The 18,281-nt window shown below is 36.6% G+C and overlaps 1 protein-coding gene across 2 annotated transcripts in view; it reads left to right on the top strand.

Moving 5' to 3' along the window:
• Positions 1 to 15,286, top strand: part of LOC138136489 (probable ATP-dependent RNA helicase CG8611) — a 38,731-nt gene extending 23,445 nt beyond the window's left edge. The window contains exons 7-8 of one of the 2 annotated variants that reach the window (XM_069055683.1): positions 2,616 to 2,737; positions 12,919 to 15,286. In XM_069055683.1, coding sequence (XP_068911784.1) covers positions 2,616 to 2,736 — 121 coding nt within the window. In that variant the 3' untranslated portion in view covers position 2,737; positions 12,919 to 15,286. Of the gene's footprint in view, positions 1 to 2,615; positions 2,803 to 12,918 lie in introns of those variants that run through there. The other variant, XM_069055682.1, reaches the window with a different exon arrangement.
• The last annotated feature ends 2,995 nt before the right edge of the window (positions 15,287 to 18,281 follow it).

The raw sequence follows: 18,281 nt of genomic DNA, 5'->3' as shown, positions 1-18,281 counted from the left end.
GATTGTTTTTACTTTTTAATTTACTAAAGTGAGGTTATAAATATAAAAAATATATGTACATAATATTCAATGAAAAGCAGATAGTGGCCAACAGAAATCCAAGCAAATGTTAAAGAAAAGAAAAAAAGAAGGAAAAAACAACTGTAGACAAAAATGGAAGAAGACAGCACGAAATATAAAGTTATCAGAAGTCAAACACTTAATAAAGCAAGCGAAAAAACAAACCTGGGAAGAATTTGGACATAAGATGATAGAAAACAGAAATGACACAGCCCATAGATAAATTAAAATTAGGAAAAACCCCTAGACAAGACAAAATCACAGCTGAAATGATAAATATACTATGGGAGAATGGCCAAAAATGAATTACTAAACGCTACATTAAGAGGGAAAGAAATACCCAAAGATTGGAATACAGAAATGATTATGCCAATGTTTAAAAAAGGTGATCCAAAATCCTGTACAAATTATACTGTACAAGTATACCTAGCAAAGTATTTACCAGAGTAATACAAAAAAGATTAAGGGAAAAATTAGAGACAGCTATGGAAGAAACACAACATGGATTCAGGAAAGGAACGAGTACCCAGGACCCGATATTTATACTGAGACAAACAGGAGAAAAGCTGCTGCTTATGTTTTATACATAGATTTAAAAAATGCCTTCGAGAGAATAAGAAGAAATGTTATCTGAAAGTCAGTCCTATACCTACCTAACGGTAGGTATGTACATTAGACTTACTGATTAAATTTAAAAAAATGATTAAAATGAAGTTATGTCCTTGAAAGAAATATCAAAGGATGCTGACCGAACAGACAACCTTTGAACCCTCATTATAAACGTGCAAGTTCATTTAAATGATACTTTAAATTTGATCGCATTGAAAGTACAACCCAGTGTTAAATTTACTTCGACAATTTCCGTGGCGATAAATCAAATCCAACAACTTGCCGAGATCCAATTTTGGGATGAAGTTATTAACTGTCAATACAAAAATGAGACTTTAATATTAAACATACAATTTTATCACGTGGAGCCCCTCAAGGCTTCCACTTTGGTCACGCGCTCTTGACACTCCCAATTCGACTACTTCCCGTCTCTTAACCTCTTATTGCAGCGTATTTTTCCCATCGAAATCGGTCCGTCGTTGTACCTTTTGCGAGGCATGGAAACCATTGCCGAGGCGAACGGTTTGATGGATGTGGCCACTAATTGCGCTCCAGATTAGATATTAATTATTTTTACGTCGGTAGCGTCACTGCCATAAACGGCAGTCCTTCCCACTTACCCGCGGTGTTTTTCATCCGGTAGGTTGTCGGCACTGCTTTTGCCTCGGTCCAGCGGCGTACCCGCTCATAATCATCTATAAATGTAATTAATGAATCCCGGTGATTAATCGTTAAGTCGTTGGGTCAAAAAAAAAAACACCACCACCGGCTTTATTAGATTTATTACTTTTTACATTTTTATACGTTATTGCGTTCGCATCCAATTTAGGTTTGAAAACAATGAATTATAAATTACCGAGGCGGGCGGCGCGGCCTTCTCTCGCTCTTCTTCTTTTCTCTTCGTTTTTTTTTTTTTTGTTGGTACTTTTGCTTCTGGTTCCACTTAATGCAGGTGGTTTGTTTTTCTGTCATCGAGCTATTCTGGATTTTAACGTTGCAAGTAATGACGCTTACCAGAATAACGTTGCAAGTAATGAGGCTTACCGGAATAATAATAGTGATGATAATAATAACAAAAATACTCGTCAAAAAAATTACAAATTTCAAGGAATTAATTTTGGTGTACCACAAGGCTTCGACTTGGGACTTTTCTTTTATCTATTAGTTTTCAAAAGGATATCTCAGAAATAAATTACACAGACACCTCTCTCTATTCGTTTCTTGTTTTTTTCTTAGTACTCTTGCGTCTGTTCCCACTTAATGCATATTGTTTTTGTTTTTCCGCCATCCAACGATTCTAGAAATTAACATGAATAAACGGGTGTTTTTTTAAATTTGGCGTCGAAGTTCGCGTTGAAGAGTCGATTATGAACGCACCACCGGATTACAACTCAGCTGTTTAAATCTAACCGCACTTTTTGCGTGTTTTTAATATGCACTATGCAGTTTGAAAAATCAGTCTTTTTTAAGATGACATCAGCTGTTTAAATCTAACCTCGCTTTTTGCGTTGTTTGTTTTTAATCTCAAATTTGAAAAATCAATGAGTGGTTCATTCACAATCAACTCTTCAACGCCAACTGCGACCCCACATTTTAAAAAACATCCTTTACATTTTGTTTTGTTTTATTTTTGGCTAAGTTCAAACAGTTTTTAAACACTCTTTTAACCTATTGACATATATTACAAAGTGTTTTTCATTTTACTACAGCTTCTTGTGATGTTTTATTGTCCCATTAAAATTGTTCTTTCTTATTTAACGCGTCGCATACAGAACCTAACGTTGAATGATACTTCATCAGGTCTGCATATTGTTGCTTATGAAGTACCTCAAGGTTCTACACTGGACCCAATGTTATTATAGAATTTATTCTTTGTAGATTTAAGTAATAGATTTTAAAAATCGCACCAGTGGCTCATTTAGAGCAATATTTTTCTTCTATTTCAGAGGAGATGAACCAGTTAAGCCGCAACAGAAACGCAAAATTAAATCGATCAGTTTGACCACTTCGGAGTATGGGAGTGGTCTAGGGCCAACTAAGAAGAAGAAGAAGAAGAATAAAATCTAATGTACGTATACCAACTCGCTATATTTTATTTTAAAAGAGATATAATAAATGTTTTGTCCAGTTTTATTTCTCACATTCTGTTACTTCTCCTTGTGGTGTCGTCGTTTCAGTATATTTACGTTCATTTTGATTAGAAAATTAATTGCAGTAAATTTTTCCACTGAAATAGTATTTGTTTTAGTAGAATTAGTTGCGAAAGAAATTCTAAGAAGAATGTGCTCCAATTCAACTTAAAAAAAATAGTTAAATGTCAAAAAAAATGTAATGGAAATAGTTTTCGACGAACACGGTCCGGTTTCGTTAATCGCTTATTAAAAATAGACAAAACTCTGATTGGCTGTGGTGAAAAAAGCACCTACCGCTTCTTAATTAATTATCGTCGGTAATAAAGCTCCGCATGATCGATTCGATTTATATTTCATAAAAAAATAAATAAATACCGGCCGGCCGTATTGGGGGAATCGTTCGGGCACTTTGTCGGTTATTAATTGAACCTTTCATAAAAAGTAACAAATTAATATTTTGAGGTAGAAAACCGCGCCCTCAAACCACTAATGATTCCGTGTAATCATTAAAAAAATTCCTTCGGCCCTCCACAAAGCCGGGTTTGCGTCTATTGTATCGGCGATGGATTACCGCCATTGTGACGGCAATCGCCTTTAATTAGTTTGGCGGGGAGGCGAGAGCACAGAGGTCGCTGGGGTCGCCGAATTTGTCGGGCGACAGCGCCGCGATGTTCGCGCGCCGAACTACTCACCAAACCTGCAGAGCGGAATGGTCGGCGATTTCCTTTCTGATTTTCGAATTAGTGACGCCTAAATGTTGTATGTTCTGAAATTTCAAGGATCGTCCGTCCGATCGCACAAAATAAATAAAAACTATTCGGAGCACCTGTGGCAGGAAGGAAATTAATTGGAAAATCAGGGCGGCATTTTGCAGGTAGCTCTCGAGGGCTCGACTCAAACAAATTGCCGGGGAGCTTTACGAGCACGCCATTTCTTCATTAGGACTAATTAATGAATCAAATGTAAAATTGAAACGACTGTAACAATGCGGGAGTCGGTGTAGAACGCGACTGCTTTTATGATTTGCATTAAGCACCGTGGAAATGATTGTTTCTGTTGTTTTGTAGTAATCACGTAAGGAATCGATACGAGCTTTTGTGATAATCGTCGTGAAAGGCTTTTCCAAGCATTTATTCTGATATGATTTATATTTCGTTCCGTCGAGGTTCCTAATAGTAATGCGCACTTATTGTCGTAAGTGAATGGGAAAGAATTAATGGTTAGCGTTCGGGGAGCGATGCGAACAGTAATTAAAGAAAATTTTAAATTTTGTTTTGGAGATGGAAACGTGGGAGATTATGGTGCGAAAGGAATCGGAACGAGGAGAGGGATGTACCTACAAGAAAGAGGTGGTTAATAAGATTTATTTTAATGTGTTTGCACGGATGTATGTTGAGAATGAAAGTGATTCGAGATTTCGAGTGTACCTAGAGAAAAAAGGGTTAGTGACAGCAAAAGATGCAGAAAAGATTAAAAATGAATAGTGAACACTCTAAGTAAAAAAATTAATGTTGGTGTACGGTGGAAATAAGTTTATTGGTAGAGTGGAAAAGATAAAAATGGATGAACTGTAAATAGGAAAATAAAAAAACACAATAGAAGAGAAAAAGTGGAAAAATATGAAAAAAAATTAATAATGAGATAGGAATGAGAAAAGGAGCAGAAGAAAATCGTTAGAATATAGTACAATCTTCAACGAGTGTATAATGATGACCATTATTCAAGAGGATGAAAATTCCAACACGAGCCGTAGGCGAGTGATGGAATCGTCCGAGTGAATAATAGCCATTACACGCGAGATAAAGACTATAACGGGTTGATTGTGAATACGCTATACGGATCACGGATCAGCTGTTTAAATCTTACGTTTTTACACGAGCGATGCGTTCTCAATCGACTCTCCAACGCCAACTTCGACGCCAAATTTAAAAAAACACCCTTTACTTTCTTCACGACTATATTTGACTTTTAATACAGCTTGACCAGAATGAGATGCGCACAAGAGGAAACGAGCGAGTCTCTGTAAGACAAGGATATGGCTACGGTTGTAGGTACGGTACACTCAATGAAGCAAATCTGCTCAAAACAGCCCAGACATGCTGTTCACTTGAAGCTTTGACAATAAAAATTGTGCCTCGTTTAGCGGTTGCTACACGATGCGCGACTTGTTGTTTACAAACGCATCCGATTGGCGATCTGCCGGTGATAGAATGTAAATACGAAGGATGGGCAGCCGTGAATTTTAGTATTTTCTATCACTGGGTGTGGAATTGATATCATTCTTTCATTGAATATTCAACAGGAATGCATTCATTCTTTAATAGTCAAGAAAAATGGGAAGAAATTTAACATGAGAAAGAGACGAATAAACGAAGATTTAGGGAAGTCGAAAATATAAAAAGAAAAAACAAACAGTGAGATGGAGAAATAACAGATTGTTTAAAAAGTTTAAAGAGAAATTAAATAATTACAATTTAAAATAATGACAAATGAAAGAAATTAGAAATTTCGAGATTTTTTGTGCACAGGCTTTGGTGCATCTAAATCCGAAAAACTTAGGTCAAAATGTTGTTTATCTGCTTCCCGGGGGCATTCTCGAGTAAGTACGGGGGACGCTCCGCTGCCGTGTTTCCAACATAAAATTCAAGTGATCATAGTGTAAAAACAACGTGGACGATTTTGATTTTATAAAATGGAAACCGATCAGCAAGATATGTAGAATTATTGTATGTACTTTAATTGACAAAAAATTTTTTCGCGTTTTAGCGGCCGACCTGTGGTTTTTCTTCAGTAAACGCCTCCAGTTTCACGAAACAACTTTGTACACCGGCTCAGATTGTCTTCGAAGGTTTTCCGGTCAACAATAACATTGGGAAATTCGGCGATAAACTCTCTTCTAAGCAGTTTTGTACGGAGTGGATCCATGAATCATTCACTTTCAAACCATTGCGAAAATAACTTTCAATCAAAAACGTTTTCTGCTCTAACGTGAACACCAACAAACAGTAAACTCTCTGAACGCAAATGTCAAAATATGACAGTTCTACTCTAATTTTACTAACTGGAAGTTCAAACGACGACATGCCTTAACAAAAATAAAATATTTCCATAGGTAATGCTACCAGAATATTAAATGAACACCCGATACATACTTTCAGAGCCATAACTTTTTTTTTCAAAATATATACGTCCGCCATTTGGGTCCGCCATCTTGAATTTGATAAATTTTATATCAGATTTGTAAGCAGCGACCCCGAAAAGCTTATAGTAAATACTTTCAGCACAATGACTTATTTTTTTTCACAATAAGTCTGCCATTTTGAATTTGACAAATCTGATATCAAGTTCGTAATCAGCGACCCCGAAAAGCTTATAGGGCATTCTTTCAGGACAATAACTAAATTTTTTTCAAACTATATCCGCCATTTTGGGTCCGCCATTTTGAATTTGATAAATCTAATATCAAATTCGTAATCAGTGACCTCGAAAAGCTTACAGTATATACTTTCACGACAATAACTTATTTTTTTTTCAAAATACATCCGCCATTTTAAATTTGATATCAAATTCGTAATCAGAAACCCCGAAAATATTACAGTACATATTTTCAGAGCGATACACTCACTTTTCGAGTTTTGTCCAGCGAAATAGGCCATTCGCCCCACTGTGCGGCGTAATGTACTGGTGCTCCATCCAGTTGAATTCACATATCCCTTAAAAGCCTTAATGGCACGTCTTCCAAGAGATTATTCAATTCATGATTTAAGATTTAAAAAGTTTAAAATGTGCTGATGATTTATTCGATTCGGTAAAATAACAGGTCCTAGGAAATTATTATCAATGATCGCGGTCCACAAGTTTACGGAGAATTGATGATGATTACGTCTTTGTCGAATTTTGTTAGGGTTCTCTACAGCCCAATAATGAGAATTATGCGAGTTAAATATGCCTTCCCGTGTAAACGTGGATTCATCTGTCCACAAGATGCGTCGTGTAATATTTGTTCCTGCTGAATATGATCTATTAACCAACGGCAATAATTAACTCTCTTTGGGAAGTTATCGTCCTGCAATGCCTGAACTCGAGAATAATGATGAGGGTGATACCGCTCATTTTTTATTACAAAAAAAGGTCAGTCTATGACTTACCTACTTATTCTAACTTGTGCACTCCAACGAATCCTGCTTGTTGCAGATCATTCTTGCGGTGGTGTTACTCATGTCAACGGCGCTTTCGAATTCGACTCGTGCTGCGCATTCGTCAAATTCATATCCCAGCGCCGTAAACATTCGTAACACCACCACAAAAATAATCGACATAACATTGACTACTTATCATATTACAACTCACAAGAGAGTTGCCCTGGAATAATTCAATTCTTGGATTCATTGTTAGCTTTAAACGTTGCCGCATCGATTTTTTGATAATTTTCAATAATTTAGAACAGGTAAATCGCATTTAATATCAAAGACTACAGAGATTGCGTTAAAGATTATTAATCAACCTTCCATTCTGTATATTTTAGTCGCATCTTGGGTGTTATTTAGTAATAATAATTACAACTAACACGTTTAAAGATCCTTGCACAAAACACCCCTTGCGCAGAGAAATGAAGACCAAGAATTGTTTAAAATATTTTTCCCTCACCCACCAAATGCTGCTGAACACCGTACAATAATTTTAGTGCTGCACTTTTTAAACACCCTGTATATATTACTACTACATACCGGGTGTAGAGTTGGTTTACGAGACATAGGATTTTACATGTAAAAATAAGGAGATCCAATTATTGGCCCCCCTAATAGTTTTATGGCAAAATGGTTAAAATGAAAGTTAGAGAGAATTAAAACTACTGTCTAATTCCACTCTTTGTTTTTTTCTAACATCTTGTGGTACTGAAAGAAAAGCAAAAAAGGAGTTAAGACAAAAATACTAAAAAGCAGTACTAGCAATGAAATTCTCTTCAAATCTTTAAAATTTAAATAAAGATGATAAGCTGTCATATGTTCGAATTTGTTCGCAACATTTCAATCCTTTGGATTTTGTTGAAGACCCATTGCAAATGTCCAGAACTAAGAGACAACTCAAGATCACTGCAATACCTAGTTTAAAGCGTACAGCACTAGTTACATGCCATGAAAGACCATCTGCAAAAGTTTTATATTATGAAGAAGCATCCAAATCTACATATCTTCCAGTTCAAACGCCAACAGTGGAAATGTCGTCTGGAATCGCTGAAATGGAGCAAACAAAGTCTACACCAGTTGTGTGTGTTGATGAGAGTATTATACAATATTTCAAAATGATATGGTATTGTATGTTTTTATTTATTTTTTTAGGGTTTTCTACTCCAAAAACATTCTGAAAAAAATTTCAAATAAATTATCGATTATGTACATAAAGTTATTGCTCACTTACATAAACCAATTACAATAAATGTTCGAAATGACAATCTTCTTGCTCTATGCAGAGCCGTATAGGTACGTCTTTTAAAATTCGCTTGAATTCGTGCTGCAAGATTTAAACAATTTAATTCTTCAAAAGCATTAATAATACGTCATCATATTTTCACATGTACTTGGTCTTTCTCGAAATACTCGCTCCTTAGTTGTACCTACCCCACAAAAAAAAAATCGAGAGGAGTTAAATCAGGTGACCGAGCTGGCCAATTAATAGGTCCTCTCCTTCCTATCCAATTCTCTCCAAATTGCATTTGAAATTCTTCTCTGGCTAGTACACTGTAAGGGGGAGGTGTACCATCATGCTCCAACCATAATTGATATCTCTGGTTAAGAGGAACTACTGCATCTAATAAATTATTTAAGTGGTCTCGTAAGACGTTCCTGTGCATATCGCCATCTAAGTGGCCTTCAAAAAAAAAATGGACCGACTATGCGGTTGTTGACAACACCTCTCCAGACATTAAGGGACCAACGATTTTGGTGGTCTTGTTGATGCATCCAGTACGGGTTGTCTACAGCCCAATAATCCATATTGTGCTTATTTACAGTTTCATTATTTTTGAAGGTGCTTTCATCCGTAAATACATCTCTTTCAAAAAAATTTTCTTCATTTCGAATCCCCCATTCACAAAAAGCTATTCGATTTTGAAAATCATCACCATGAAGTTCCATGTGATATGGATGAAATTTGTGCTTAGATAAAATCCTGAGAACACTGGATCTGCTGATTTCAACTGTTTCAAGGGCACTGATATCAAGGCAGCTAATGTGGGGATTATTTTCAATCATGTTGGTGACAACATTCTAAGACATCCGCCATAAATAAGGATCATTCGATCTTTTCTTCAAAAGAATATTGAAAAGGCATAATTAATCGCAGATGTTCTAATGACACTGAAATATGTAGCAATGATGTAAGTATATTAAAGTATAAAGACAAAAATCTTACGTTGACATAGCTTAATGAGTATGATGTGAGTCAATTTTCATAAAAGTGTATATTAAATCTTTATAAAGTTGAACGAAAGCAGGAGCACAAGAACAAAAACGAACTGAAAAACACAAGTACCAAGGACCAAGCAACTGAAGAGTCTAATAACCAGACCATTGCACTGTGACAAACACTAAAGTCCGGCCAATGAACAGATATAGTAATACAAAAAAGAGGATGTGGCCTAGTTGCGCAGAACGATATCCGCCGAAGCTTGTTTCACAATGAAGCAGGTTCTTTGCCATTTGCCATTGTTACGAGAATGTGATATAGTTGATAGACTGAGAAAAATGTTGCATTCATTGACGTGCACTTCTTCTCCAATCATGAACACGTGATCAAACTGCCGAAGCGAGGTTAAAACTAATGAAATGCCGTCAAATAATTTTTGTGCACGTTTTGAATAAGCAAGTGGAAGCCGCTATTTAAAATACGCGGGCACTAGGGGACGGTTTTATTCACTCTTTTAACGAAATTACACTACCTAATTATTCCTGGAAGGTTTGTTTAGATAATAAAAATTTACCTGTAAACTGCAATTCAACCCTACTTTGTTACAATAATACAATAATAGAAACAGTTGCTTGTAGTGAATAATTTTAAGTTTTGTGTGGCAAGGAAGTTAAACGACGATGAAATTCGGTGGGGTTGTGTCAACAAAAAATCAAACTGCCTTGCAAAAGTGTAAACCTTCGGTTCCGAACCAACGAATGTGATCAGCAGTGATCTTATTCATAATCACCCGGAAGAAGAAAATATAGAGAGGCAAGCACTGAGTAATGGCGTCAAAAGAAAAGCTCTAGACAATTTAACACACAAACCTGCAAAACTATGACGTGGATCGTGCGCTGAAAAATCTGTGGCAAGCCAGAAGATCTGTTCAACTTCCTCTCCCAAAAACTTAACTTGAAGCGAATAATTCCATATCCTGGTTAGATTTCGTTATGCTGTTTGTTATAATACGCTCTAACAGTAATTAAGAAATAATAATTGACTTATTTGTTTGTATCTACGAGTATCTATATATCTAATGTTTTTTGTACATTCTTATGTAAAATAATGTAAATATTTCTGAAATAAAAATGTTAATTTTGAATCATTCTATTGCTATGGTATAACCGTAAATGGATAGAATTGTCAAAGGATTACCTCAAGTAGGGTACTGAATTCCGATGCCGTCAAGACGGCGCGGCGCGGTGGAGGATTATTACAGGTAGCCGGGCCCAACTCGAACATCGGATTACAGGGCATTAACGCGCGGGCCCAACTCGGACACACCGAAAAACACATGCCCTTTCAACTGGTAATGTCAAATTTCCATGTCACCTCATTATTTTTTCGAGCAACCCCCACCCTCTTCCACCCCTCGTAGTCGGATTGACACCAAACTCTATTTGGTGGTCACTATTACAGAGTTATTTCCAATGGCAAGATCCGAGATTATTTTGTTAAAAGTTTCAGCAGTTATCGTCGTCGATCTATGAAGACGTAAATAACCTTATAAGTCCGCCATATTTAAAAGATCCGCAAATGGTAAACATCGTTTCCGACATAAAAACAGATGCTATTTCAAACGGTAAACTCAAATTTCCATGTTCCCTTTTTATTTTTTCTACCTACCCCCACCCTCTTCCACCCCCCGTGGTCCAATTGACACCAAAAGCTTTTCAACTCGAGAGACCATGGGTAAGTTTGTGTTGGTTAAATTTGAAAGCAATCGGTCAAAGCGTTTTTGAGTAATCGTGGGAGAACGAAAAGTGGGACAGACAGACGCATAGACAGACATCATTCTAAAAACTTCATTACCGTATTCAGGGGACCTCAAAACGTAAAGATCTGATGAAATTAGCAATTCGAAATTTTGGACCGATCACAATAACTTACCTACCTTTGGTCGGGTAAGTTAAAAAATTAGATAAAATAGATAAATAATTTTTTCTAACACTAATATCTTATACTGTTTCCATGGTGCATTTGAGCTCACACCTTATGTTTCCCATAAAATACGCTTTCCTCTATAAGACACGTCGTCAATAGCAACGTATCTTATAGAGTCATAAAATACGCTCACATTCAAGTAACATTTTATTCATCATTTTTACAGTAATTATCACAAAAGTGAAAAGTACAATTATTGAATTGGAACTGCCATATTAGCTTCGTGCTCTTGTTCCTAACATCTTCTTCTTTAACTTCTGCTGTTTCATCCAATGCAAGTGCCCGGCCATGGAAAATGGCAATCTTTACATTTTCTTCCAATGATTCTTACCGTAGTGTGAATTAACTTTTAATGAAGTTCTACACGCTTACCCCATATCAAGAAAAGCCAAAATGACATCTTCCGTTACCTCCGTGATGTTTTTTTTATTGTTCCGGCCTTGAAACGAAACATACACCTTTTCGTATGCACTTTTAGACTTCATTGGTAACAAATTTCCACTTTTTTCTCATTTCTTCTGGAACGTTTTGGCACATTTCAACGATGAAAATTGTTTTTTTCCAAATTTGTTGATATTATTACCATTGTACCCACGGCAACCTCCGCATTTTGTGGATTGTGACGCGCCTCGATTAATTTCTGAATTTATTAAAATTTCTGATAAGATGTTAGTGTTAGAAAAAATCTTGAAGACAACGCGTGTTTTATAGTTTAAAAATCTCGATCTATTAAATCCTCGCTCCCTGCGGTCGCTCTGATTTAAACTACGATCTCGATTTTTAAATCGTCTATAAAACACTTGTTGTCTTAATAGCTATTAATAGTGTGCAGGAAATACGAGTATGTTAGGTATTTTAAATTACGGATGAAAAGGTGCTGCAAATCGTTTCTATAATACACTGGAATTTCACCAGTACAAACCTGAAAAATGGTTTTAGGGGAGCCGACAGCCCTGCGTCAAAAAGATTTCTTGGGGGCCATCATCATTATGAGCTGTTCTATTCAGCCCTACCATAAACGGTCTTGGATTCCATCTTTCTATAGCTTGATATTTGATCGCAATTTTCATTATTACCTAATTATACCGGGATATCAAAAATAATCTTGGTCAAAGGTGGTCATGCATTTTCAAATAATTTGCGAAGTTTTGTGTCAAATCATTTTTTGAATGTCGAAATCAATTTTCAAGAGGACTTCCCACACTTTGCAGTAATGCCAAAGGATTTTTGTGCATGCCTTACAAATTGTGTTGGTGTACAGTCGCCAACAAAAAAAAGTAGGTCAATGTTTTTTCGCTAATGTAAATTTGCTTGCCCTTTCTATGGTTACTATGAAAATATTTATTTATTTATTATAGTAACCCCGGTTTACTCAACTCAACTTTGGCTAAATTTCTTAATAATACTTGTCCTACTTTTTTTGTCCGCGACTGTATTTTACGAAACTGGCTCTGTGACTCATAAAAAAGGTGCCGGTAGGCCAATCGTTCGTACCGAAGAAATCATCACACTAAATAAGTTGAGACGGACGTTTTCAATCCATGAGCGCCCTTAACCAAAATAATTTTTGATGTCCCGGTAATTCAAAGTCGTAAGTGTATCAATCAAAAAGGTGAGGAGCTCTCGAGTAAAGAAAAAAAACTTTCAGTATTTGGACCAATTTGATGTTAAATCGCTATAAAGTTAGCTCCATCACAAAAATTTAACACCTTTCTGTCTTTTATAGGGATTGGTTCCCCCTACAGTTCAGGAAGCAGTCACCAGAGCTATGAGACGACAAAGAAAATTGAGGGTTGCGGACAATAAAAATAAAGGGAAGAACACAATATGCAATATAGTTGTTGATGAGATGGCTATAAGACAACAACTTTTATTTAATGACAACAAATTTTATGGCATTGTGGAATTTTGCGCTGATCACAGCAAAGATATAGAAAATGTTCCATTGGTAAAAGAGGCACTGGTATTTATGGCTGTTTGAATTAATGATTCTTGAAAAATACCTGTTGGGTATTTTCTAATTAATGGATTACCTGGCAAAAAACGATCTAGGCTTTTAAAACAATGCATCGAACTGTTGCGTGATACAGGAGAAATTATAAGTTCTGTAACATTTGATGGGGCAGCCTGTAATTTGTCAATGGTTACAGAACTTGGAGCTAATTTTGCATTTGGGACCTCTAGTTTTCAGCCATATTTCCAAATTCAACCAAGTAATAGTAACATTTATGTTTTTTTTTTTAATATCTGTCATATGATAAAATTAATCCGTGATTGTTTAGGCAAAAGAAAAATTATGTATACTCATGCTGGTGTGGTCGATTGGAGATATTTCGAAAGTCTTCATAAATTACAAAAAATAGAAGGTCTCAGATTAGTAAATAAACTCACAAGGAAACAAAATGAAAGTGAAACTTCCAGTGCAAATTTTTAGCGACAGTGTTTCCAAATCCAAATATATCGCCGTAAATTCCATAAATTTAATTTTTTTAAAGGAATATGTAATAAAGCTATGGAATATATTTCTAATTTAATTAATCAATCAATCTATTTTAAAATGCAGTAGAAAAACTGTATTTTTGGGATTCATAATCGCCATGCGAAATATATTTTGCTTACATGAAGAATATGACTGTCAGGATTTGGAATACCTACTATACTTACTGACATTCAAACTATCTCAAGACTTCTTAGAAACGTTTTTTTGTGCAGTTAGAGGTAGGAGAGTTTTCAATAATAACCCAAATGCTTTGCAATTCCAGTCTGCCTACAGGAGGCTACTAATGCGCCATGGAATAAGAGAGTTAAATATCTGCACAACTTTCAAAATCAGACTGTATAAATACGGCCTCGATGCCGTGCCGTTTTTTATGATAATAAATGTAAAAAATAGCATTTATTACGGCAAAAGATAAGAACATTGTTGAACAGTAATGAAGAAGAAAATTGGCAAGAAACAACGTAGAAAATAGGAAACAAAATAAAGAATTTAAAAAAAGTCACAAATCTTGAATGAAGTGGAAAGAAAATAAAAATCACAAAGACCAAGAAACGAATGTGGAATAAATAACGAAGAAAAATGTAAACAAAAATATATAAGACAGAAAATAAAAACAATAATTATATAATACTCCTAATAAATAAATATGTAATATAATAAATATTGCCCTTTAAAAAAGAACGGAGAATTTAATGTCAAAATATAAAGACTACGAAAAAATTACAAAAAATATAGATTTGAAAAAAAGAAATTAAACAAAGATCAGCAAGTGCGTGGTAATGAGAGAACTTAGAAACAAATAATTAGCGTAATGTAAAAATCAAAAAGAAAAGCAACAATGAAACTAGACTATTTTCATTTTTTATTTTCCTTTGTTCAACCACATTTTGCAAATTTTCTTCCTTCTTCCGGCGCCTCGACAACAACGTCCCATTTGTCTCCAACCGTGTCCGGCGCACCCGACCTGAACACCGTGCCCCTACCCGGCCTCTCCTTTTGCCAAGTCACAATCGAGACGAGCCCCCCAACATCGACACCGCATTCCTGATTTCCCGGGGCGCTGCGCCCCCCGCCTCCCGAATTGGGCCTTGTCGGCGGTGCTGCGACTGTTTTGTGCGTCGACATTAATTAATTACAGTTGCGGTGAGTGGCCATTGTGGCCTGATGGGGGCCTAATAGCCCGGCTGCCGTACATCGCGAAGTAGCCAACTCCGAACATCATTAGTTACCCATTGTCTCAGTTAATCTCAAAAGGGCCCCGCCAACTTTCAAACGGTCCGCTCCGCCGGAGGAATTCCATCGTGAAAATTTTGTCATAGGAAAAAAATTCTTCGGAGGTGTTTGTCGACGAAAGTGGTATTTTTTTGGGGGCGGCACTTAATTAAACGCCGCGCCGTCGGATCTAATGAGGGTCAAATCGGTCGGGTTTGTTGGTCGCTCATTGTTAAAGTGAACTTGTGAGAAAGAATAATCATAGGTTGCTTACGATTTCTATTGGTAATAATTGTTGCACTCGATTGAGCCTCCTGTTAGTTCTTTTTTAATCTCTTGTTGTCGTATTGTTCAATTTGCTGCTACACAATCAATTTGAAATTCATTTATTTTAACAACAGATAATCATCTGGCATTATTATTCTACTGTATGTCCTAATTTATTTCAATAAACAATTCTCCTTTCTTATTCTTATTTCTCACCCATGTGTCCTAATTTATTTCAACAAACAATGCTCCTTTCGTCCTTAACACTTATTTCTCTCCCCGTGTCTTAATTTATTTCCACAAACAATTCTCCTTTCGTCCTTACATTTATTTCTCTTCCGTGTGTCCTAATTTATTTCAGTAAACAATTCTCCTTTCGTCCTTACAGTTATTTCTCTCCCTGTGTCTTAATTTATTTCCACAAACAATTCTCCTTTCGTCCTTACATTTATTTCTCTCTTGTGTGTCCTAGTTTATTTCCACAAAGATTTCTCCTTTTGTCCTTACACTTATTTCTCTCTTGTGTCCTAATTTATTTCAGTAAACAATTCTCTTTTCGTCCTTACACTTATTTCTCTTCCGTGTATCCTAATTTATTTCAATGATCAATTTTCCTTTTTCCATATACAATTCTCCTCTCGTCCTCACTCTTATTTCTTTTCCTTGTGTCCTAATTTATTTAAACAAATAATATTTCTTTTGTACTTACACTTATTTCTTCTGGTTGCATTAGCGTCTTACGTTCGATTGTGTTCATGGTCCTTCGAGCCGGATTTTTATTATTACTATTATTTTCAATATTTTAATTTTTTCGACCAAAACAGAATGTTAATGAGCACCGGTCCGTTCAGACGTCTTCCACTGCGTGAGCTAATAATCAATGTGTCAATTACTCGGCGGCGGCGTGCACGGGGATGGGATTTTTAATATGCAATTAAGGCCATAATGGAGGTGGCATTGTGTGAAGTACAATGAACACAGGTAGTAGCCGCACACAACCGGGCCGCTAATGAAACGTATTACTCTAATTGGGGTGCGGCCGGCCCCCGTCGACTCGATGCAACTGCATTGTCCGAATGCAGTCCCACACCTGACTCTTTAAATCGACGAAAACCTAATTGGCCTGTTTTAATTAAGACTCCACAGAGATGCAAAGCGAAATGGAATTGAGACGTACACACCGGATCTGTGACAGTCGAGGACTTCCTTCTGGTGCAGCTGACCGCAAATTTGCAATAAGTGACATTTTGTGGAGCGAAATTCGCTCAAACTTCAATTTGTGTTTTTGGAAATTGATCTGGAGCGGTGCTCAGACAGCCGTAGAAGTTTTTCTCTTTTTCTTGTTTTTATTATTAAACGATGAAGCCTGGTTGAGTTCACATACATCATACACGGACTAGTGAGAGTTAATATTTCTCCCACAGGCGATTTTCTCTCTGTAATGAGTTTCAAGTTGTGATCGGGTGACAAGCGGCTGATTGATGAACGAACCAGTAATTACACTCACATTATTAACTATTAATGTCCAATAACCCTTGGCATAACACAGTAAACCGGACGGGAATCGTCTCGGACTGAACTCGCACATTTTCTTCGCAAATCTAGATCATTCCTTGGCCAAAACTTGTGTTTTGTAAGTCAGATGGGTTATTTTCTTGCGTACCACGAAGCGACGCCCGTCTAGAAATGAAAGTGGTCGAGAGCTATATGGAAAAAGAATCAAGCTTCATCAGTGAAAAAAGTTTTGTTTAGGGTTGCATGTTCATTATGCGGCGTGTTTAGAAACCATTCACAAAACTGGAGCTTTTGGATGATTAATCAACAGTTCTGAGTCCTGAGGACATAAATGTACTTTTTTTAAACTAATGTGCCAAGGTTCCACAGAAAGATTCACTTGTTAAGATAAATGGCGGAAGGAAGTTTTCGGTACATTATCCATAACTTCTATAGTCCCAGCTTGAGTATGTCTTAAATTGGTTCATACAATTCACACCAGATGTCTCACTGATAGCTGGAGTCGCCAATAGCTGAAACATTTAAAAATCCAATCACAATTCATTCTCTGACGTCGTTAATTAAAAATATAGACGTAACATTTTGATCACCACGGTGCTAGACATAACCCCAAATTAGAAATTAGTGAGATGCTCCAAAGATTGTTGACCCACTGTGCTAACAAGTAAGTGAAAATATTTTCCATTAAATTCTCAATAATAAATTGTGTCCTTATTTGGCACCTCGTCCGCCTAATTTTACTTCTCATAATGCAGACATCAAACTGATTGTTTATATCCATCGACCTAAATTAGACTCCAGCTCTTGCACCGTATCCGTCCGCCTTTGAGGAAATTAAGACATCAATAACTCGGCCGTGAGTAACTACACGAAATCCATCATGGCCCTGAAAAAACGAAAAATTTACACGCATAACACTTCTTTGGTAGCCGGAACATTAAAACGTAAACGATGATTTGAATGGTTTTCACATGACACAAGTACAAATGTGGGGGCGGCACTCTTATCAGAACCTCTTCTAAATTGCGTTTGTTCATGCGGCAATCGGTGGTGCGAATTGTGGCGGCGGAGGCGTCACCAGTGGAACATCAGAGGTGTCTGGACCATTTGTTGTTGTAACATTTAAGAAGACGATTTTTTTCTGTCGAAGACTCCTCCATCTTGAAAACCCCGCCTCAATTTTGTACGTGAGGAGTGTGCCCACAGCGGCGTGAACATCCCGTGTACGTATTAGTCGCGAAACCATCAACAGAAATAATCCGAATCGGAGTGCTCTTGATGATGTACGTTATTTAAAATCAAAGTCTTCTCTTCAAAAAGTAATCAGATTTCGTTGAACCGGAAAAAAATTCAAATTAACTTTAAATCACGTTTTTATAAAAAGTCCTCCGGTGCGACGAAATAAAACACTTTTAACGTGTTTTTATCTAATTTGGAATTCTCTTTGTGGCAAAACAGAGTGACCCAAACTCGAAAAAAGTTGTTAACGGGGAGAGCGTCCCATTTGGTCGGAGATCAAAAGTCGAAAAATGTGGACGCACTGTGTGCGGAATTGACAGCAACTTGATAAAAATGTGACGAACGGAGGGGGCTAA

The sequence above is a fragment of the Tenebrio molitor genome, chromosome 8 (genome assembly GCF_963966145.1).
Source record: "Tenebrio molitor chromosome 8, icTenMoli1.1, whole genome shotgun sequence".
Lineage (NCBI taxonomy): Eukaryota > Metazoa > Arthropoda > Insecta > Coleoptera > Tenebrionidae > Tenebrio > Tenebrio molitor.
This window is presented reverse-complemented; position numbering and strand designations above follow the sequence as displayed.